This window comes from Sciurus carolinensis, chromosome 10 (genome assembly GCF_902686445.1).
Source record: "Sciurus carolinensis chromosome 10, mSciCar1.2, whole genome shotgun sequence".
NCBI lineage: Eukaryota > Metazoa > Chordata > Mammalia > Rodentia > Sciuridae > Sciurus > Sciurus carolinensis.
Window position 1 is genome coordinate 22,630,263 of NC_062222.1, and position 23,978 is coordinate 22,654,240.

At 38.1% G+C, this 23,978-nt stretch overlaps 1 protein-coding gene across 3 annotated transcripts in view; it reads right to left on the bottom strand.

Annotated features, from left to right (window-relative positions):
- Ttc29 (tetratricopeptide repeat domain 29) overlaps window positions 1–23,978 on the bottom strand; it is a 198,925-nt gene that overhangs the window by 95,420 nt on the left and 79,527 nt on the right. For all 3 annotated transcript variants that reach the window (XM_047566887.1, XM_047566885.1, XM_047566886.1), the window contains one exon: window positions 5,267–5,358. In XM_047566887.1, coding sequence (XP_047422843.1) covers window positions 5,267–5,358 — 92 coding nt within the window. The remainder of the gene's footprint in view (window positions 1–5,266; window positions 5,359–23,978) is intronic.

Sequence of the window (23,978 nt, forward strand, 5' to 3'; positions counted from 1 at the left end):
GTTTAGAGAGCTCAAGGCTATAAAATATTAATAAACAAAATTAAAGTAAAATATATAAGCTGATAAATAAAATATAAAATACTCTAAAATTTCTAGGTTTAAAAATGTTTGATCAAATTTATGTTAACTTTTCAAGTGTTTTCCTGGACTAAAATATTCAAGAGAAAAGAGAAAAAAAATGGCATTTTACATGTCACTTTAAAACCTGAGGGAAAATTTAATATTAGTATCATTTAGCTAAAATGGACTCACTAAAGCTTTTTTATGCTCATGTTCCTAAAAGCTGATATATTTGTGATGGAGGTACATTTTGGATTAGGTTTAGCCTGCTGAGGACAGTTAAATCAGAACATACACAAACATCAACAACAAAAAACAGAGTTCAGTGAACAAGAAATATAAAAGAGTATAAATAAAAATATTGCTGGGCGATTTGAGTTGCTTTCTTCCCCAAGGAGCAACAGACCTCCAAAACATCCAAAATTACCTGAGACTTGCTCTAACAAACAATGCTAGAGAAAAAGTCTTTCCATTATGAATTATATGTTCCACTCAATGAAAGTCCAGCTCTGTAGTCAGCGAAGTTAAGGTAGCAACTCAAATATAAACAATATGTGTTGGCTACACAGTTTCCTGGTGTAACATTTAGCAGTAGGTTTCAAAGCTAGTCTTTCCTTGAAAGAGGGGGAAAGAAATCAAATACCCCTCTATAACAAGGCTACAGATTATTTGTATAAGTTCAAGGACAAGGTTAAAATGTTAGACAAATATTAATTCCAGTTTTCTATATGCAGTGCACAGGTGCAACTTGAACAGCATATTATATGGTATAATCATTAAATTCATTCAACCAGGCCTTAGAGAGTTAAAAACATATATTCTGAGGAACAGGACTCCTCGGTCCAAAGGATGAGAATGAAACGGTGCAGAATATTTGTGTATCAAGGTGATTCCAGTTTCCAACTGGGAAAACAGGACTGTTAACACCCACGTCCCCTGACAACTGTCCAATTATGTATATCACACTTGGCCTACTGTTTGCAGTAGAAGTAATCAATAAAGGATGTGGTTGAGTGAACATAGATTTTGGTTGAACCAATGCATGAAAACTTAATCATTTACTCAGAGAGAAGAAATCAAATAGAGCAGATATGAAACAGCCACTGAGGGGTTTGTTGATTGTGCCACCAAGTTTGTGGGCCACAGATGAAAGTGATAAGGCAAATGGGATCAGTGACAGGAGAAAATGTAAAAAGCTATTCTTCATTCCATGCATTAATAGAAATGTTTTGATGTATTTTTTTTTGGTCATTTTTAGGAAATTTCACATCGAAGCCTGGATGTTCCATTTTAAAGAATATATGAAAATTACTAGGGCGTGTCATTTCTCTCAAGCAAGAAGAGATTAATTTTCAGCTATGACAGGAAGGTAATTTTCACATTTGAAACTTTGTCCTGATTGATTTAAAGATCTCCACTGTGGAAAGTTTTCTAGGAAATAATTTAACTTGAGTTCTCAAGAAAATCTGCAAATACTATGGAATAAACCCAGAGAGGAGCTGGTTGTGATCAAGGTATTTTGAATGCATTTTTGTGGATTTTCCCCCTTAGATTCTTTTAAATAGTTGTCCTTATTATGTTGAAGTGTTGTGGAATTTCAGTAAATGAGTTATCTCAGTCAGTAAATGAGGGTATATACATATATATATATATTACATAATTATATCTAATACATATATATTATGTATATGTATAATTGTAGATATATAATATGTAATTATTGATATATAATGTCTATAATTCCATAAGGAAAATTGGGGCTTTCCCCCTGTTTTTACTTGAACTATCTATGTAAGAATATATTTACTTGGTAATTTCTCAACTCACTTTTTCTTTGTTTTATAGACCATAATTCTAGTTTTCAGAGTAGTATCAAAAGGCAATTTTAGTATATCAATTCTTTTTTTCACTAGTATTCCAAGTAAGGGAGGGAAAAGACATTATGAATCCTTATTTTTTGTTATGCCGCTTAAAACCTCTGTAAGGTTAATATTATTCAGAACAATAGCAAAAAGAACAAAACCTGTTCACTATTAAAACCTTCCTCAGCGGCACCAGGTCTCAGTCTAGCATCACCAATGGGCAACTCAACATCACCAAATCTTCCGTCTTGAGGGAATGTGGTGTGTTTTCCAATCGAGGGCTCAGTATAAATTCTTATAACTGTTTTAGAAGCTTCTAGCCTTAGAGCTTATTCACCTTTCATGCAACACTCAGCTGATGGCCTTAGACTCACACTAATGCTAGACCTGGCTATACTGTTCCATTTCCTTTAAAGAGATAAAATATGTTTATAGAGATAGGGCTACCATTAGTGAAACTGGTGCAATTGCACAGGTTAGGAAAAAGAGATTTAGAGGTGATGCTAAGCTTCACACACAGCTTGATTTATTTCTCAGCTGCCGCCACCATAATTCCCTCTATTTTGGCTGTGTTCCATTTCTCACGCATTGCTGCTAACCTGAGAAGGACAGTTTAGGGCTATGAAAGGAATAATACATATATACGTGTGTGCCTGTGTGTTTGAATGTGTGCACATGCATGTTTATTGGAGACTCTCAAGCTCCTGAAGCAACATTTTTCTAAAAATGATCGCAAAATTTATATTAAAGGATTTTACTAGTTAATGGACTTGAATAAAGCTTCTCAGACATCCAGGGTGCTGTTGTCTACCTGTATAATATTTCTGGTTTTAAAACATTTGTCTGTCAATAGATCATGCTCTTGTGCTGTTCTGCACAGATGTTGAAAGAATATGCCAGCAACACTCCCCTGAGTCTCCTCTGCCACCGTCAAGGCTGCAAAATGGCAGACTTGCACTGGAACGCTGTGGCTTTGGAACACTTTCCTACAATTACCTCAGAAGAAGCATCCCCTGGGCTCTGTTGTGCATTGTATAACATTATAAAATTAAGAACCCATGTCCACCACAAATCAATGATTGCCTTATTGTGCTTTAGTAGAAAAGGAATTCTTATAAGTGGAATCAGTTTCATTTGGTATAAAAGTGAAATGGGGATAAATCTTCTTGGTCCATTATATGTTCGCCCTGAGGCAAGTCTTTGGACTGCTCAGAGTGTTGGAACAGAAGTGTCCCCATTCCTTCCCAACATAGCCCCCAACTTCCTGATCCATCAAATACTTCTGTATTCCTTCTCACTTCTAAACCCCAGAGAATACTTGTGCAGCCAAATTAAAGCATTAGATTGTCTGGTTTTGTCAAAATTTACCAGATAGTTGCTCTAGTTTTCCCTTAGCTTTGACTCTATAGACCAGAAATTCAAATCTTGGGGTAGAGACTAAAAGTTCCGGATAAGACACAGGAGGTAAACAGGTGAGGACTGTTTGAAACCAACCTCATATCTCTAGAAGTTTCAAAAATAAAGACCATCAGTAACCAAAGGGGCATTCCATATTTGTTCTGGAACATAGTAAGTGCTCAACAAACTTCATACAAGTAAATACTTTCCTTTGGAGTTTTATCTCTTCAGTTATTTTGAGATACAAAGGAAATATTATTTTTGTTTTGTTTTGTTTTTTGTTTTTAAAATAGCATTTACTTTTTAAAAGTTAATGTGTGCATTACAGGAAAAATAAAAACACAAGCTAAGAACAAAGTCAATATTATTTTGTAAAAACTATTTTCCAAAGAAGCGAAGTGATACATTTATACAATTGTATAGGCCTGATCCAGGTTTGTCACTGCAAAGCAAGATAAGGAATCCAACCATGCTCTATGGATTTGGGGCACTGGTAACAGCAGAGTCAAGTAATTTAAGAATCCGAATGAACAGGGCAAAAGAGCACAGTTGATTTGTTCCAAATAGTCATTAAGCAGAATACTTACCAGTCTCTTCTTTGTATTCAAGCATCTTCTTGGTCATTGATTTTAAAGTAACACTTCGAAAGGACACTGGGGTTGGCTGTCCAGGGACTGGAGTCTGATTTTGGAGGGACCTTTGCAGGTTTCTTGTCTTCCTTACCTGTCTCTGGCCCTGACATTCTCCAGGAAATGTCCATATTCTCCTTATAAACATGTCAGTGTTCCTAAGCCATTTTTCCAGCAATGACTGTGTTTTTTATGATACCTTGTAGGGCCGCCTGCATTTCATTGGTATAGGTATTTTAAGCAGTGATTACTATATTAGTAATGATACTTATGTAATGATTCCACTTTCAGTTCATTAGGCATTTAAACACTAAGTGCCTTTCGAATAACTATTTTACCTTTTGAAAACATAACCCTGTATATGTTTGTTTATTCATTCACTTTTAGTACTGGGAATTGAATTCAGGGATGCTTTACCACTGAGCTTCCTCTCCCCACCCTTTTTATTTTTTGTTTATGAGACAGAGCCTCACAAGTTGCTAAGTGGTTGAGGCTCGCCTTGAACTTGCTATCCTCCTTCCTCAGCCTTCTGAGTCAAGGGGATCACAGGTGTGCACAACCATGCCTGACTGTATACATTTACAATGAAATATAAATGGAAAGAAATTAGAACTTAATTCAATATTTATATTACTACTGCTACTATTATTAAAAAGCTGCATTTTGGATATAAGATAATATTCACAGGACCAAGATCTTAACTTAGATAACTTTTCTTACTGTTATTCTATCTTGGCTTAATACAATGAGTGAAGGGCAAGTCATTTGTTTTCCATGGAAAACTATGTATCAGAAGTTGTTCTTGTACACTTCGATTACGTTTTCTGCTTTAAAGAAAATATTGGGAATATGCTCCAAGGAGATATGATATTTTTTGTTTATGAGACAGAGCAGATATGCTCCAAGGAGAGATGTCTTAACGGAGGAAGCATAAATGGAAATTTGCCTTAAAGAGTTCTGGAGAGGTTATGGCGAGCCATAGTTACTGAAGCGTGCTACAGAGCGCTCACTGCTTTCTTAACCTGGGAGATGTGACCTGATTTTTTTCCCCCCTTTCATTCAAGGTCATCACTAAACTTGCAGAAAAATGAAAAGAAAACAATTCAAAGGAGGGATAGACAAAGAAGAGTTTAGATGTGCCTTTTTAAATACGACACTGGTTTAAAATAACCTAGGATGAAAGGGTCAGTTAAGAAAGGCGCTGCTTAAAATTTAAGCAGGCAGTAATGCATTGAAAGCGACAGACCTCAAACAATTTGAGTCTTTCACAGTCGAATGGATTCACAGTGACAGCAAGACAAGGATGTGCTTACTTACCTCTGTAGGACCTTGGCGATGGCTTCGTAGGCTTTGCCCAGGCTGAGATCATCATTCAGGTCTGTAGAGATTTTGCTGTAAGCATTGAGGACCTATCAGCAAGAGAAATACACATTGAACATACAGCCCCGGCCAGATTCACTGATGTTCCCTTTCATAATAGAAAAGATTAAAATTAATAGCTGTTTTAATGTCTCTATAAAATTTTTTTGCTTATTAAAAATTCATGTTGGCTTGGTTTATTTTTATCTATAGCATAACTTGTTTCATGGCATGTCTTGAGGAAGTCATGACAGTGAGGGCTTACTTTTGAAAAAAATAATTATTTCCTTGTACCCTCCCAAATCTTCCAATTTATATAACTTAGGTGTGAATAAATAATTGAATGACTTACAACAACATTATTTTAAAAGATGGGACTATTATCGAAGGTAATATAAGGCAGATTAGAATAGTCTACTATGGTAGCTTGTATATCACTTTTCTTTCTATAAATAGCTGAAAAGTATGAATTTAGGTGATGGGCCATTTCTATATCTATCAGTTTATTAGACGCATATCTCACAGTGTATACACGCATATGGTATACATTAAAAATCTTTCTTACGCATGTACTTCATTACCAACAATGTCTTCAATAATCAGAAGATTATAGCAGCCACAGCCAAACATATGATCTTAATTTAACACTGACATCACCTGCATGGTATAATTTTCCTCTTTTCTATTTTTCCCTTTTTTCAGTGGCCAGAAAGAAAAATGCATATACAAATACAAAAATACATAGAGCAAAATCCCTTTTATTTCTTCTCCCTTCAGTGTTACTTGACCCTAACCTATTACACACATGAGGACACAGGAAATCTCCAAAGACCTGTATGGAAATCCTTTTTGCACATTTTCTAAGAAAGAATTAGTAGAAGTCATTTGATGGCATTTGAGAGAGGGAGTCAGTGTTCTTGTGGGCTGGGGTACAAACATATGACCTGTGTATTACTACCTGAATTAGACATTAAGACAGGACTGATCTTCACCTTTGCTTCTATAAAGCTAATATTTGGGAAACCATTTCAGAGAGGTCATGGTGATATTTCATGAAATTTGGGTTTCGTGTGTTTTACAAGTGATGGCTTATCATATGCTGATGCTAAAACTTACTCATGGATACATAGTAAACCACAAAGTCCACAAAGTTCAAAAGTTTGATTGTTTTGGGACTTTTGATTGTTTTGGACTTCTGGACTTTAAAAATGCACTTAGTTTTAATTCACAAATACTAATTATAGAATTGGATGCGATATTTTGATCTATATATACTTTGTGGAAAGACTCAGTCAAGCTAGTTAACGACCCATCACCTCTCCAAGCTGTCATTTTTTATAGTAAGAAAAGTAAAAACTGTTTTTAAAGCAATTTTGAAATATACAACACATTATTATTCATCTTGATTCCTACTTTCAGGCTTCTTAACAAAGTCTTGTATAAACCTGAGAATATCCTTTTCAATCTGTCTCTCGTAGTTGATAATATCCAAATTTAACCTTGTGTGAGTTGACAGAGTCCTTGCTGAGGTAGGGGGCAGAACTCCTGAATTTTGTGAATTTATGAGATTTTATTGAATCTGAGTACCAATATTTAGGAAGAACTTTCTAGTGTCTATTTTTTTTTGGGGGGGGGGTTCCATATATTTTTAGATGACATTCTGTAAACTAAAAGTTGAGTATTATCATATCTGGTGCCCAAAATAGTTCATTTGTTTTTTTTCTCAATTACTGTTATCATGTCCCTGCAAGATTAGACCCTGTGTAAGATTTTACATAGATGGGAATGTGCTTGTATCAAGGCATTCACTGCCCTGTGGTATAGGCAATAACTGAGACAGGTTACCAGGGTAGGAAATCTTATTATTGAGTGTCACCTGACAACAAAATGAGAGGAATATCTGCCTGCCTGCCTGCCTGCCTGTCTATCTATCTGTCATCTATTCATCCATATGTCCACCCATTCATACATGTATCTGAAAAAGAGAAGAAAAATATCCTTGTTCTCCTACGAGATTATGAATTTAAATTGTATCAAAATTGTGCCTGAGCTTAACCTTCTTTAAGGGACACATAGAAAGACAATATTAGGTCTAACAACATCAAGCATCTGATTGTTTTCTTTCCTTTTCAATGCTTAAGACCACCATGAGGGTATCTTGGAGCATAAGAAAATGAAGGATTTGCTATTTATCTCTCTTTCTGCCTTCATTTGTTTGCATATTTCTTTCCTTTTTCTTTTTTTTGGGGGGCAGTTTTCAGGGATTGAACTCAGGAGCACTCGACCACTGAGTCACATCCCCAGTCCTATTTTGTATTTTATTTAGAGACAGGATCTCACTGAGTTGCTTAGCCCCTCATTTTTGCTGAGGCTGGCTTCAAACTTGCAATCCTCCTGCCTCAGCCTCCCAAGCCACTGGGAATACAGGCATGCACCACTGCACCTGTCTTGTCTTCCTATTTCTGAACTTTCTGCAATTCCTTTCCTGTCCATCCTTCATTTAGACATAAATAAATAAATAAATAAATAAATGAATGAATAACAAAAATTCCAACGACCATGGCCCTTAAGTCGACTTTCACAGTGGTATTACTCACTTTAAAAAAATGTGATGACATCTTTCAAGACCTAACTTTTCCAAATCAGATGGAAAACTCCTCTGCCCAACCAGTCACCCTAAGAAAACACCATTTCAGATAACTTGTTTTAAAAACTTTTAAAGATAATTGTATGGGCACATGTAATTGTAGGAGGGTATACAGAGAGATCCTGTATACCTTTCCCTCGTTTTCTCCACGGATAAATACTTACAAAATTACAGTCATAAATGGCAACCAGAAATTGTCACTGGTGTAATGCACTGGACTTGTTCAGATTTTACCAATTTTGCTTGTACATGTGTGTGTGTTTTATGTATTTTATCACATGCATATGTTCGTGCAACAACCACCACAATTAAGATACAGAAAAATCCCATCGCTACAAGAATCCTTCATGCTGTTCTGTTCCAACTCATTTCTCATTTGCTTCCTAGGAGAGAAAAAGAGCAATTTTTCTTTTCTTCTTCATCTTGGGAAACATTCTGAAATCTTTGGCATCTCTCCACTACTCTTTTGGTATACCTTCTTTAGCTTGGGTATTTGCATTTCCCCAGGGAATGTCTTCTGCTAGGTGATAGGGAAAAAAGCAGTTGATTAAACTAATTCATACTTAGATGTGAATGACTCAAAGATCACTAACTCTGCCAGAGAAAGTTGCAGTTTCAAAAAAGTCAATGTTTGCTTGCCCCACAAGTCTTCTTGATGGTATTTTATGCAATCTAACGAAGTGAAATGAAACAATTCAGATTGTGTGTGGCAGGATACTGTGGGGCAAAGGTTTAAAAAAGGTCAGATTTGTCTTCAGACAGGAGCTCTTAAGCAAGTACTGGTTTCCATAGCGAAGGCTAACTCAACCTTCTCAACAGTGACTGTACTCAGATTTCATGCTGAGTAAAATGGGATATGTGGTGTGCATAAGGCGTTTAACATCAGCCCTGGTCTTGACCCACTAGATGCCAGTACTACCCATGTCCCCATCATAACAAACTAAAATATCTCCAGATTGTCAAATGTCCTCTGGCAGGGGCAAAACAACCCCTTTGCAAGAACTAGGTTAGATAAGCACTAGAGAAAATTCAGCAGCTGCTTCATTCAAGTCCTTAGTAAGTAGTTTTAAATACCACATCTTATTGGAACTTTATAACATGACTTCAAGGTAAGTTTATTAATTTCCATTTTACACCCAAGGAAATAGTCTCTGAGAGATAAAGTTATTTGACACACATCAATCAGCTCAGTAGTTGTCCTGCCAAACCCCCCTGATATTTGAAGAAAATTTGAACACCCAGAGGGAGATTTGATTCACTAGCTCAAAAGGCCCTTCAGAAGCCTGAAGTGGGAGACCCTACTGATTCAGATACTGAATCAACTAAGGAAGAAAAAGTTGTGGGGGAAGGAAGGCAAGTGAGGAAAGGAAAAGAAAGAGAAAAAACTACCAAAAATGCAAAGCAAAAGAAGAACTGGAGATCACTGAAATTTTTGCACAATTACAAAATTCTCATTGAGTTAGCCTTCACTTGAACAATTTTCGTGATTGGACACTATTCCCTTGAGAGGCTAGCCACTCAATGACTGGAGAGCTATGTGAGAAAACTATTGGTTAAGCTGAGGCAAAATCTGTAACTCCCACCTGCGAGCCAAGATTGTATTCTGTGGTGCAACAAGATAAATCCATCTATTTTCAGGTGATGGTTCTTCCACTAGTAAAAGATGGCCATTTCCCTTCCTACTAAGCTCACCTACATTTATAAAGTCATGCAGGATGCTCTGAATTAAGAAAGCATGGATCCCCTGCACCTTAGTCACATCTGAATGCTTGATTTCTAGTTCTGTCCACAAGTCTAAGAGTACTAAAAGAGTCTAAGTAAACCCGCCCAGACCAAAAAACTGTCTGTAAAACCATAAAGGGCATCCATCAGATCTGTCTGTAAATGAGAAGTTATGAGTCCACTGCCTAGGATACACCTTTTTTTTTTTTAACCTCTTTCCTCTTTTTTTTTCCATAAAAGGGTAACACAGTTAACGTTTGTTACACACAGACCTCAAATCATGCCATTTCATAACAAAAGTTCAGCACTGCTCTTCATACAGTGTCTTACTTTGAGGAAAAAGGGCAATGGTAGATTTATACTTGTCCAATAAGAAACAGAGAAATAAAAAAATGTATCAAGTTGGCCATCTTGAGCTTGAAATCATTGTCAAATCTTATTGGAAATACATTTATTCTGATTTCTGGCAATCTAGCCCCCTTTAGCCATTTCACAGTTGGTGAGCAGAAAGGATGTTTCTGCCTCATTTACAGTGTCTGAACATGATTCAGACAATCAACTGCAACATTAGTCAAAGAAATCAGTAGCTAATGGTTTCTGACAAGCACTGCAGTAGCAGGCGGAGGACCAGACTGGGCAGCAAGAGCATTCAGGGGTATTTTACTGGAGCCAGCAGTCGGCACTGGTGGAAGATGACAAAAACGGGGCTCTCACATCACTTAAGGCTGTATGCACATTCATGAAAAGGCATAGATTCAGGGGGTGGGAAGGGGGCAAGAATGGAGGAAGGGGGGACTCTAGAGGGATAAGAGGGGTGGGAGGGGTGGGGGGAAGAAAAAAAATAACAGAATGAACCAAAAACTATTAGCCTGGGTAAATGTATGATTACACAAATGGTACGCCTCTACTTCATGTACAAACAGAGAAACAAAATGTATCCCATTTGTTTACAATAAAAATGAATTTAAAAAAAAGGCATAGATTCTGATATGCCACAAATACGGTCAGTCTTTGGTACGAAAATGTTATCCAGAATGAACATAGCAGGTACTTGATGTGCAACTATAATAAACTATAATACAAAAAACTAGCGAAATACTTTGCATTTGACTGAAGCCAACTTCTGAAGTTGGGAGTAGTCTACTCTTACTTTTATTAATATTGATCATTCCAAACATGTACTCTTTCTCCCTGAAATCCATTACTCATCATTTGGGTCATCTGCCACACATTGACTGCTTACATTGCTCAGTGTATAAAGTGGAGGCTTAATGGTCTAGGCAGAAAGGACTGAGTGTTAAAAAACAAAGTACTGCTTTCTCATCTGTCGCAAGCTCATTGTGTGGCTTCCAGTGAGTCACTTGGTCACCTTGTACTCCAGGTTTCCAGTCTGGAAGATGAGAGGATTGCTTAGAACTCTACTTTTCAAAAATACAATTTGGATTTTAGGACTCTTTATTGATATATGTAGCAATTTAAAATATGCCTTATTTGTTTTTAATAATTTATCTTTGGTTTAAAAATTCCTGAGCAGTTTATTTTGTCTCTTTAAACCTTTTTTTAAAGAGACAAAATGATAAACCATTTCAACTCCATTGAAAGTTTATTTTCCTACTTTCTTCTCATTTGAGGAGTCTTGCGTGCTCCTAAAGAGCTGCTTTTAGAAAAATGTCACTACATCAAAGTAGGTGATAGTAAGGAGGGCTGAATCTACATTGATATTTGGTTAATATTAAGCAGCAATTAATACCATGATCAGTGCTGTTCAAAAGCTGCAAATTTTTGTTGTACAGTCGGAAATGTTTAAGAATTGAATGAAAATTCAAGATTACCCTCACATTTTATAGCTTGAATTAGAATTTCTAATTAATCTTACCCATGCTATGGGTTTACACTGCATTTTCAACAGTTGTAAGTACAGAAATTATCTCAGAAAATTTCTAAGAATCCTCTTTCACCTAAAGCTCTCTCTCTACACTTCCCATATACAGATGACTCTCAAACCTCAAAATAATGAGACAGAATTCCATGTACAGTTAAGAAATGAAAGTGTTCCTCAATAGTAAATTGGGACACATTGCTCAAAAATGTCATTTCCACAATTGGTCATTACAGTTCTGTCCCATGTTAACGAGAGACATATTTCTGGAGAATTTTTATTCTAATTCTCCATTGTTACTTTCTACACCGTAAATCAGAAAGCAGGGAAATACTTGTCATGTATAGCCCAGTCATTGTGAGAGTTATATTCACAGCTCCTCAAAGGGAAAAAACCTTCCCTGACCTTCACCCTACTGAGGAAACCCACTGGAGGCCCTTGACCAAAGAGGAGTCAGTTTTTGGGAAGTCCAGTGGCCTGATATAAAAAGTTCTGTTCAATTACGCTACTGGGGTAACTCAGCACCATGTATAGCCAGAGGAATGAGAAGTTATGCTCCATTTGTGTACAATGTGTAAAAATGCATTCTACTGTCATGTATAACCAATTAGAATAAATTAAAAAAAATTTTTAAAGTTCTGTTCAGTGGAAGATGATAGTATTGAATTCCACCATGTGCTCTTAGGAAATTCAGACCAGATGAGCAGTTAGGAATGGCGGAAGTGAGAAGGTATTTAACGATAAATGAATGTCTAGGGACTAATCACTGTCATGTCAGCAGAGCCAATCAGCTGACCGTACCAGCTGACCAAGTGGTAAGGAAGCCCAGCCCCCTGCTCTGCTCAGCTCTTTCAGTTCCCAGGAATCTTTTCGGACTCTGTGAGGCCTGCTCTCTGCCACTCCTGGGGATTCACAGGCTTATGGCCTGCCCATTGCCACAGGCATCCTTATACTCATCTCTCGTACTTGACATAATCTGAATGGATCGCTTTCTTGGGCCTAAGGAATAAAACTGAGAAGCACTGAGAGATAAAACAGCTGTCTAAGCCAACGTGGCAAGTGAGCTACTCCGGGCCTGTCCCCTCTCCATGTTTATCAGTGGAAAACGATACAAGTCGATTCTTTCCATGGCGAAAGAAATGAGCCAGTAGACACAGGCAATTTCATCATCAGGATGAGAAAAAAAGCTTTTTCTCTTTGCATTTGTTTTAAACTAAGAAACCTCAAATTCTACTGGGTTGTGTTTCTATGAGCATGATAAATGATCCCATTAAACCTGTGATAAAATTACCAATAAAATCAGATCTCTGTTGTGTATGCAAACTAAAGACAGGGGTGGCAAACTGAACCAAATGGAGTGCCCAGCAGATCTAATTCAATCAAATGTATGTTGTCACTCACTGGGCTCATGCAGAAATGTCAAAGCTTGCCCCTTGCTAGAAGGTGCAGGACTACGGGCACCTTACTTCAACCATACAGACCTCTGGTTGTTGGGAAGGACTGCAGTTCCCTTTGCCTCCAGGCCCTTGGACTTGCAGATCCCCCTGTTTTCCCTTCGTTCATTCCTGACACTTCCTGTGTTTACACACAGGCACATGTACACCCACCCCACTCCTCTGTTCTATTTGAGCATCTACCACATTGTCACGTGTATATACTTATTAACATTTGACCCTTTCCAATAGATGGTAAGTGCCACGGGGAGAAGGGCCACATCTATCTCTCTGTCCCTTGTGCCCCTAGCTGCTAGTCTTATGTCCACATTGAACAAATGTGGCAGAGCCCTTGGAAGGTACCAGTAGTGAAGGACCCTAGAAACATTAATATAACTATAATAAGTCATTGTATGTATTGACTTTTGCCTTATCACTCAGTAAAGGGGAAAACAAGACACTTTGTAACCACGATAAATGGAAAGTGTGTGGATGTGTTTAGTCTCCAGCTGACTTTAAAAGTTTAAGTATCAGGAAACAAGTCAGATTCCTAGAGGAAGACTGAAATGAAATTTCAAAATGTAAAGTCATGCTGTTTCGTCTACTCATATTCTTAAATAAAAGTTTCCCCATTATGAGTCCCTGCTAAAGTTCAGGACAGGTGGATCAGAGTTTGGAACTTTACAAGACTATCCCGTGCAATGATTCTTCCTAGGTGTGACTGGAACACAAAACATTTTTTTCTCTTCCTATTACTCTACAGCAATGAGAGCAAATACAGTTTCTGTCTTCACAGGTAGCAAAATGAGGCAGATAAGTATGAAAGGTCACTAGCATGAAGACAAGTTCATTCCTTCAGTGTCCCTCTCCTGGTAACCGCTTATCCACCTTCCTCCACTTGGCCTCTGAATGGCCTCTGGCTCACAGGAAAGGTTCTGGGAGTGTTCTTCATTCGTGAGCGACTATCTAGCAGTTTTTAATAAGCACTAATACTGTGAATATTTCTATATTCCTGCATGAATTGATTACCACGAGGAGAATTGACTGTCCCCTGGCGGTAAAGCCATCATCTATTTATAATCCCTTTTAAGCATTTCTTTCCCATTGGAGGCAGGATTCAATAGAATTTCATTCTGGTTTCCCTTTCTCAGAAATCCATGAAGCCCTGAGAAAACATTTTGAGCATCTTCTCTCTGCACAATGTGATATTCTCTCCTCCACAGGCCGTTATTCCTGTAAACTCGGTAAACCCTAATTTAGATACACGGTGTCATGCTTTCTTATCGGGCTGTGTGAACACGTTTCTTTAAAATAAAACATGGTAGCAAAGGCCTCATCTGAACATTTCCACACAGGGGAAGCTTGTCTGCTACCCTCTCACGGTGAGAGAAGAGACAAGAAAACAATTTATGAGTCATTTCCATTCTGACAGGAGCAACAATGACTGGGAATGGGGCACTGCCAAGCTTTTATCAAGTAGCTTATAACTACTGGTAATAAGTGTAAATAATAAATGGCTGGAGTCTTAGGGGAAACGGTGGCGATTCAAAACAATTTTTGGTACTTCTGATGGGGCTCTGCTACTCTTGGAATTCCCTGGCTCCCCAGTAGAGTTTTGGCCTGACAATAAACAACGGTTTAGTACTTTATCTAATCCCAGCCAGGAGGTGAGTTCAACAGCAAGCTTTTGCAGATGTTCACATCCAATAATCTATCCATAATTGATGAAACAGGGAGGTCAGATGTAATGGCTGCTGCTACTCCAGCAACAAATAAATGGTTATTGACAAAACAAGCCAGTGTGGCGCAGAGCGCTGAGCGGTGACAGGCGGGAGCTGGTGCTGAGGCAGAGGCGGGGAGGACTGGGGGGATCTTCATCTTAGATCGGCTCAGCGAGCCCTGTGGCAGAAGGGCCACACTGACACATCAGCAGATGGAGGTGACTTGTCAAGGAACAGGGAGGTTGCTGACGTACAAAAAGAAGATGAAGACAGGTCGAGGAGGAGGAGAGGAGAATGATGAGCGAGCCCTGGACGAGGCTGGGGACTGAGTAAGTACAAATGCATGAACAGCTCAGGAATGCCTGTGAATGCTTGCACCGTGATCCAGATGTCTCGGCTGCTTTTATCACGCAGCGTGTCTCTGCTCGACTCTCTGGCTGTCAAACTGTGCAGCCCGGATGACTCCAAGCCAAAGTGGATGATGCATGGGATGCCTCGGTACCCAAACCCTCCCACTGAGGAACACTCACGGGTACTGTGTTTAATACCGTGGCCTGTGTGTGCTTTCCCCATCCCTATGTATTAAAAAAAAAAAAAACCTGTGAAAATCACTGGTGCCATTTTAAGAATATTTTCAGATAAGCCAAAGATGCAAAATTGTGAAGCTGGAAAATTCCTCAAGACTGGAACTAACCCTGAAATACATGCTGCTTAAAATCAAATTTACTGCAAAGGAATGTGAGTGGGAGGCAAAGTTTTCTTTAATAATAAAAAACAAACACTGCACTTTAGTCACCTCAACCTATGCAAACAGAATAATAAAGCATTAATCGAGTATACTTTTATTGACTGAATAAAATTTAAGCTATTCAAACATAAATAAGCAACTGAACTCCTACACTTCCATTCCAATGCAAAAAATATAATGTTTGTACACAGTTTACTATGTAATATTATAAGATGAAGAATGGAAGAATGAAATGGTGGTTATTATTGCTATAGGTAGTCATAAAAAGGCATAGGACAGAGAAGTTTTAAATATTAATATTCCCAAAATCACTTAAATCAATTTAACACTCTTTAGCGGTTTATTTAGAAGTGTGATTTATTTTATTCTTCGCAACCAATGCCTTTGATCAGCTCTGGAATAACATACAAGATAAAAATATAATGGCAAAACAAATTGCTGCTAACGTTCTTAAAGTAAGCTTTAGGTTTTATAACATGAACTAGAAAATTACCATTATATTTGGCATTTTAAAATTATTTATCAATACTTAGAAATTGAGAATTATAGAGCCCAGAATGAATTGTAGAGCTTATTTCTAGAATAACTTGCCAGTTATCTTTCCCATGCCATCCTCCCAGCGGTCCCCCATTTAGTGACAGAGCTGCCTCAGGGGCGTGGGGGCCATTTCTCTTCCTGCTCTACTAGGGCAGAAGGCTGGCATCACCGCAGTTTGCCATGGGTCATATTCTGATTGCTAACCTTTGTTAAAGTGACTGGACTTTTTCCCTGTCCCTTGACACCAAGCCCCCAACATGTGTCCCAGCCTGTGGGACAGTCTTGTGCTTCTTGTGTGTCTTGCTGCCTAGCCTGGTCTCTACTTAATGGGCATCTGGAGACCTACCTTGCTGCCACCAACATGCTTGGGTCAGGAGTCCCTGGAGCCCCAGTCCCTATGGCTTGTGCTTGTCACTTACCAATGGCAGTCACTACCATTTATTGAGCAAAACCTACATGTGAAGAGTGTTTTATATTCACAGTGCATTTAATCTTCCCAGAGCCCTTGGGATAAATATTAATATTGCCAAAGTACAAATGAGAGAAACAAACTGCAGAGAGGTTGAGCCACTTTCTCTAAGATACACGGTCAACTGGCGGAGGAGAAAACAATTTTAAGTGGGTTGACTGGACTTCTGCGTTCTTGAGCACTGCAGGAGCCTGGCTGGTGGTTCATCCCCAGAGTTCATGCTGACCTTGACCTTCATTTCCAGCCTGCCACCTCCTGCCTCAGTTGCCAAGAGCTACTCTCCACTCACCTACAGTGACATCCATTGCATCCCAGGGTCTTCTGGGGCTCTACATGACACCCTCAGGCCTGCCTGGTCATAGTGTGGCCTGTTACCAGCTGCCACCCTTTCATTACACTGCTTAATTGTGACAGCTAATGAGAACCAATATTAAATATTTTTTTATGACCTTCTTTGCCTTCAACAAACATCCTTTAAATGAGAAAAAAGTACCTTGCTTTATCATGGCCTACTCCTTAGCTCTTTGGCTTCAGTTTCTACCTCGCTTCTTTGTTGCTTCTTGGCAGGCCCCTGGCCCCCGTTCCCAGGCACACTGCCACTTAGAGTCCAGCACCGACCATTCCCTCTGCCTGGAATGTGCTTCCCTCATAGGTGACTCTTGCTGGCTCCCAGTCTTGCCGTGAATGTCAGCCTCTCCAGGAAGCCTTCTCTGGTCACCTGTTTAAAACTCCTTCCAGCCTGCCTCTGATGTACTCCCGAGTCATCCTTCTGCTATATTTTTTCTACCGTGCTTTATCATTATCCAACACGTCATGTGATTTACTGGATTGCTACATTTAATCTTTGTTGTCTCTTTCCCCAATGGGCTGGAAGCTCCATGGGGACAAAGATCTTTGTTATTGGTGTGTCCCAAGTGCCTAAAACGGGCCTTGGCACTAGATGCTCCAAAACTATGTTCTGGATGAATAACACAGATGGGTCTTCAGACTCCACGTATTAATTAATTTAGTCTTCTCAACACCCCATGTGTAGGCATTATTACTATTTTTACCGTTTTTCAAAGGTGGAGAGACATGTGGATATATATAAAGATAACCACTGGGCCAAGGTCATAGGAAGTGAATGGTCCTAAAAGGCCTTAAACCCGAGTGGTCTTGTTTCAGAACCAGTGCTTTTATTCTGCCCACTTTCCCACCTCATTTCCTAGGTGCTAGCTACTACCATGCAGGCCAGGCTTCGGGTTTCTGGATCTTTCTAGTAGAGGGTGACTTGTTGCCAATGAATCAAGATTGGAACAGTGGTGGCAAGCAGCAATGTCATTTGGAGAACTGGACAAAGGGTATTGCCTGTCCAAGGTCAAAAAAGCATAGTAACAAAACCACCAGAGCCCAGAGTGTCCAATCCCCCATTTGGTGGTCTTTTCTGGTGTTTTTAAAACCAATTTTGAAGATTGTAATGATGGCCTGGATAGTACTTCTCCATTCCCACGTCATCTATTACAATAAACAATTAAAAAGTAATTTTGGCTTTGGAATCTTGTGACAAATATTAATGTTTATTTACATAATATTTTTAAATGAAAATGTTTATTTTTAATATCTATGATATTATAAACGTATAAAATGCACATAATAAACACTTGCTCTGCTGTAAGCTAATATAAGCTCATAGGGAAAATGAATATGTTTAATTAAATTTAGGAAAAATGTATAGTTAAATCATTTGCAGTACAATAATAAGGACCAATAAACCATTATCTCTTTACTATTCCACTGGAATTTTCATCAACATGCTATATTAATAAATATCATCTTCATTCTACAAAGTGGGGGGTACTGAGAGGGTTGTCTATGATCTGATATGTCAGCAGGAGAAGCAGAAATAGCACAATCCTTATGCTGACCCAGGAAATTATACTTTCACTATTCTCTAATAGTCAGTAGCATCTATGCCAGACAGTTCTGAGTGCTTTCTATGTATGAACAGTTATGGTTCAGATATGAGGTGTCCCCCAAAAGCTCATGTGTAAGACAATGCAAGAATTGTTTGGAGATTACTGGGGTTGCTCCTTTGGCTTTTATACTTTGTCCCTGGTGAGCGGAGCTCTCTCTCTCTCTCTCTCTCTCTTTCTCTCTCTCTCTCTCTCTGTCTCCTTCCTATTTTCCATGTCTGAGCAGCTTTCCTCCACCATGCCCTACCACCATAGTGTCCTGCTTCACCTCAGGCCCAGAGCTAGGAGCTCAGTTGATCATGGGCTGAACCTCTGAAACCATTAACCCAAATAAACTTTCTCTCTTCTATGTTGTTCTTGTTAGGTCTTTGGGTCACAGGAACACAAAAGCTGATTAGACCACAAACTCACATTATCTCCACCACCACTCTGAGTTAGATACTCATGCAATCCTCATGCTGCGGGTGGGGAAACAGAGGCACAGGAGAGGTTCCTTAACCCATTCAAGGTCACAGGATTAGAAGTGGCAGGATTTTGAGTCAGACATTGCAACTCCACAGGCTAAGCTACATCATTTTGTGTTAATGAAGGAGATGGTAACAGAGAAAACAAAGACCTACAGGAAGGACCCTGTCCTCCTCCTCCCATTTCTTTTTTTAAAATATTTTTAGATGTTTATAGACCTTTATTTTGCTCATTTATTTATATGTGGTGCTGAGAATCAAACCCAGTGACTCACACATGCTAGGCAAGTGCTCTACCACTGAGCCAATATCCAGGCCCTTCCATATCTTTTACTGAAAAGTCTAAACTTTCTCCCTTACCAGATTTTTCAACTGAAAATCTAACAGTCACCACTTTTCGTGTGCTCTTTCCCTTGCATTTCCTGAGAGTTGATAGTGCGTAGCAAATTTGTAAGAGGATCAAGAAGAGCCAGGCTGGGGATGTGGGTATAACAGGTTGAATATTCTGCTTTTGAAAAAGATTCCTATTACTTTTACTATTGAAGAGAGTATTAATTTACTCTAGAGGTGCACATATTTCATTATCAGAAAAATACCTAGAGAAAACAAGGCAAATTCAGTGAAGCCCTTAAGTCATAACAAATGAATCCATCCTAATAGCCATTTTCTAACTTAAGGGAAAGAAAGTAGGAGATGGAAATGAGAAACAGGAAGTGAGCATTCCTGACCTCTTCCGGGGGAAGCCACAAAGCAGTGAGTCATGGCTAGCCAGACACCACTCGATTTGGAAAGAGATTTCTGTGCCCATTTGCTTTTTCCCAAACTCTGTTGATTCCCAACTAGTCCAGCAACATAGAGGTTTTTCCTGTCCAGAGAAATAACAATTTTTATGGGAAATAATTTCTACTGGACAAGAATAACAAAATGTTTGCACCAATAAGTACCTCATTAAGCAAAACAGATGGAGAATGTTATTAAAAATTTATATGAGAGATTTGTGATGAGATTCAGCAAATGACTTTAAAATCGTCCTACTGACAACTCTACCAGTTCCAACAGCAATAGCAGTTAGAGACCTGGGCTCCAGGCTTGGCTGCGCACTTGGAAGCGTTGTGACCATGGGTTGGTTATTTAATGTAAGCCTCAGTATTCTCCTCTTCACAGGCCTCTCCTCCAGCAAGCCCCACCCCAGCTAGCCCCACTCCCCAACATTCATACTCCCACCAGAAATCATCTTTAAATTCTTTCATTACTGGTTAAGCCCTTAATAATTTTCTTTAATGTTTTGTGTTGAGATGAGCCATTGAAACAACTAACCGCTACAATCAATCCTCTGCTGAAGATTTTTACTATGAGCAGTCTATATAAAACCTACCAAAAACATCAATTAAAATATTTAAATTTTAATGGAATGGAAAGAAATAATGGTTTACTTTTTAAATAGTTTTTCCTTTTCTCTAATAGAAAATCAATAAATGTTAACTGAGAAAATGTTAGGAATACAGATTCCATCGCCCCCACCCCAATAGAAAATTAAAGTCATTCATTATTCCAACTTCACTGAAAATAATTTGGTGTTTCTTGTGTTTTTATATATATTTATACATTATATGTGTATGTATGTGCTTGCATATGTGCATATACGAGTAGGGACATAATGTAAATTATTTTGTAACCTGACTGTTTTTGTTCAATATATCAGTATTCTTTTTATTGTTATAAAATATTTACTTTATGTATGATTTCTATTGTCTGTGTTGCATTTTATCATTGGATGCTCAACATTGCTTTAATCAACTTGCTATTGTTTTACATTTATTTTACTTCCTTTTGTTTATAAACAGTGTTTATAAAGTTGTATACAAGGGTGACAGTTAAATCTCTGCATATATTAGTAATGACTATGCAAACAATATTGTAGCAAATATTTGTATGCACTAATAATGATTTCCTTAGGTAAATTCTGAAATAACTCATTCCTGAGTAGAAAGATAAGTAAATTGTAAACCTCCTCAACACAAAAAGAAGCTACTAAGAATGCTTACTAAGTGCTAGAAACACGACTTCTTTATCTCCTTCAATCCTCACAGTAACTTTATCATCCCTACTTTATAGGTGTGGAAAAGGAAGAAGCCTGGAAGCCACATGATCTGCACGAACACAGAAGACCCCCTCATGCCCCTCTCGTCACCTCTGCAGCCACAGGCTGGCCAGGCCAGTCCCTGGGATTTTCTCTCTATGGCTGGGCTCATTAAAAGCCTGGAATTATAGAGAATGTCCCAGGAGGAGCTTTCAACCAACGAAGGATGGAAGCAGTGGGTAATACACCAGCTTCCTATCTCTCCATTGGAATGCTCAGTTTGTTTTTACAGTGTTTCCAGAATGTTCCAGCATAGCTGTGCGCCATGCGCCCACTGGCTTGGCACCATGCTTTCTGTTGACTTCCTTCTTCTGCCTGCCTCTCCTGCTGGTTGACTTCCTCCCAAAAAACCACTTGTACTCAAATCCATGTCTGGAAATGGGCTTCTGGGGAAACCCACACCATGACATGGAGGTTGTTAGTTCCGGAGGGTAGAAATGCAATTCCATCACAATTGTGAATGGACTCAAAGAACACCTGGTAAAATTTCACAAAATGTCTGAAAATGCACATTTGAGTGAGAATCACGTGACACATTCAGACTGCAATCAAAAGTATTTTGTGATTATTTATTTTGGAACTCTGACACAGAACTGGTTTAGCTATACTCCTTACAGGAGGGCACATTTTTATCATTGGTCTGTGTACCCCTTCAATTATTAAAAAATAAACTTAAAAAAACAACCTAATCCCATAACCACACCCTGGTTCTTGCAGGGGCCATGCCTCCCCGTGCCTCCCCTTTTGCAACTCCTGGATCGACGTGTGCTAACAGCTGTGCCGTCGCCTCTAGGTCTGTCATACAATTAGTCTTGTGATGAGCTATGCAGGTTGCTTTATTGCTCCAGAGAACATTTTCCTATGCTAGGCCTTGAACTTTAAGGAGTGTACATACATTATGTTCCATATGTCACTAGTCGATACAGTTGATGAGAGTCCTCAAGTTTCAGTTCTCAAAGTTCATTCTCTTTCGGATGAACCAAATAAAAACTATTATTCTTCTATTGATTTGCTCCCAAAATGAATACCAGAGGTTTTTGCACTGTTTCTAAAAATTGGAATGACTGGAGAAAAAACTTCAGCAATTTCCTTTTTTAATGAGTATGTCAGATAATCATGATGCTTTGATTCAAGTGGTATTGGTAGATCTCAACAGAATCTAAAACCAGCTTTCAGATTTTAAAAAATCAATAGGTTTTATTACTAGAAAATGCATGTGTATATTAATTTAGGCTGTGAACTTTCACCCTGACATAAAACATCTCATTTCCATGTAAGTCAGTGAACTATAAATTTTTGCCTTACAAATTCCTGTTTTAAAAAAGACAAATGTTCACTATTTTTTTCTTGAGTTTTCCAGTTTTCTACAGGGCTTCCATCATTTAAATGACAGACACTCTCATTTATGACAAATATTATGATGTATCATCCTTCATAAAGAAGATACAAATGTACATGCTGCATTCTTGAGCTGTAACATTGTTTTTAAAAAGTCATTAGAGAAATTTTTGAAAATTAAATAAAAAAACTTAAAGGGAGTTAAACACCCCATTAATGAAGAAGGTAAAAAAGCATTTAATTCACTATGATTCTGTTCTGCAATCTTTGATACAGAAACCTACATTAAATTATTACTCTAAAGTTACCATTTTGATGTTTGAGAAAAGTCATAACTTCAAATACAGAGCTAACAATAGCAAAATTATTGGCAAAACATTTTATGTTTTCCTAATTCTCAAAATTATTAAAACAAATTTAAAAAACATTTTCCAAAAAAGTATTACATTAGATCAGATATGGAATACCTGCTAATACTATGCCTTAAATTATTGCTGAATAAGTTCAAGTAGTATGATTTCTATGCAATTTGGAAATGAATTCATTTTTAAAATTAGGAAATATTACAACTTTCTTTTCATATTTTTAAAAAAATTCTTTTGTATGTCTGATACTGGATATTTTGAACATTTCTCCACTTAGCACATGTATGAAATCAGAGTGGAGTTCAGTGCTATTTGTGTACAGTAGACCCAGTGTGAACCTGTGGGGGTTGTGAAATACCATGTCTAACTGGAAGAGCTCCGGGCAGTAACAATTGGGGAAATGGGCTCTGCAAATAGCTGCCCCTTTTAGAGTCCCCAAGAAGGGGACTGCCTAGGTGGGCTATAGGACAAAAGGTTAAAGCAGATGCAAACTGTGATGCAGACCAGGAAATGACTGTGGGGGCCCCTGAGCTCACACCTGAGTCATCTCAAACTGAGTCAAACACTGCAAAGGAGAGTCCACAGGCCTCCGTTGTAACAGCCTCCTCTGGGAGCAGGCTGGGTTCCCCCTTGGCCAGCATCTGATCTCCCCTTAGACCCTGAGCAAACATATAAAGCAAGAACAGAAGGGAAAATATGGGTAAGGATTCCTAATTGGTACGTAAAATCCTTTTTACTTAATGAGTAGCGAATAGCTCTGATACCTAAAGAAATAAACCAAATTCAGTTTTTTGATACATGCCATTTTTACTTAGTTATTAATAAATTATTAGTAAAACATTTCCATAGAATGTTGGTTTATCTTATTTTTATCATAAAAAATACAATAGAAGATAAATTTAAGGACTATGTAATTGACACATGAATTCAGTAATATATCATAGTTAAGAAAAAAAATAGGAATAAGGAAGATACTTTGAATAGATATTCAATTAGATATTACCTATTACGGTATCATTATTACTAATACAACATAATGATATCCACTGGACAATCATAATTGTACCATAGCTCATAGTAATACTGACAGCACATTACACTTGAGAATTGTTTATAGTTTCAAGTGTAAACACACTGTTTTTCACTTGATCTTCACAAAGACACAGTGAGGCTGCCATTGAGATCCTTATTTTACAAGTGAAACTGAGCCTTCAAAAAGCTAAGTGACTAACCTAAGATCACATGGCTAGTATGT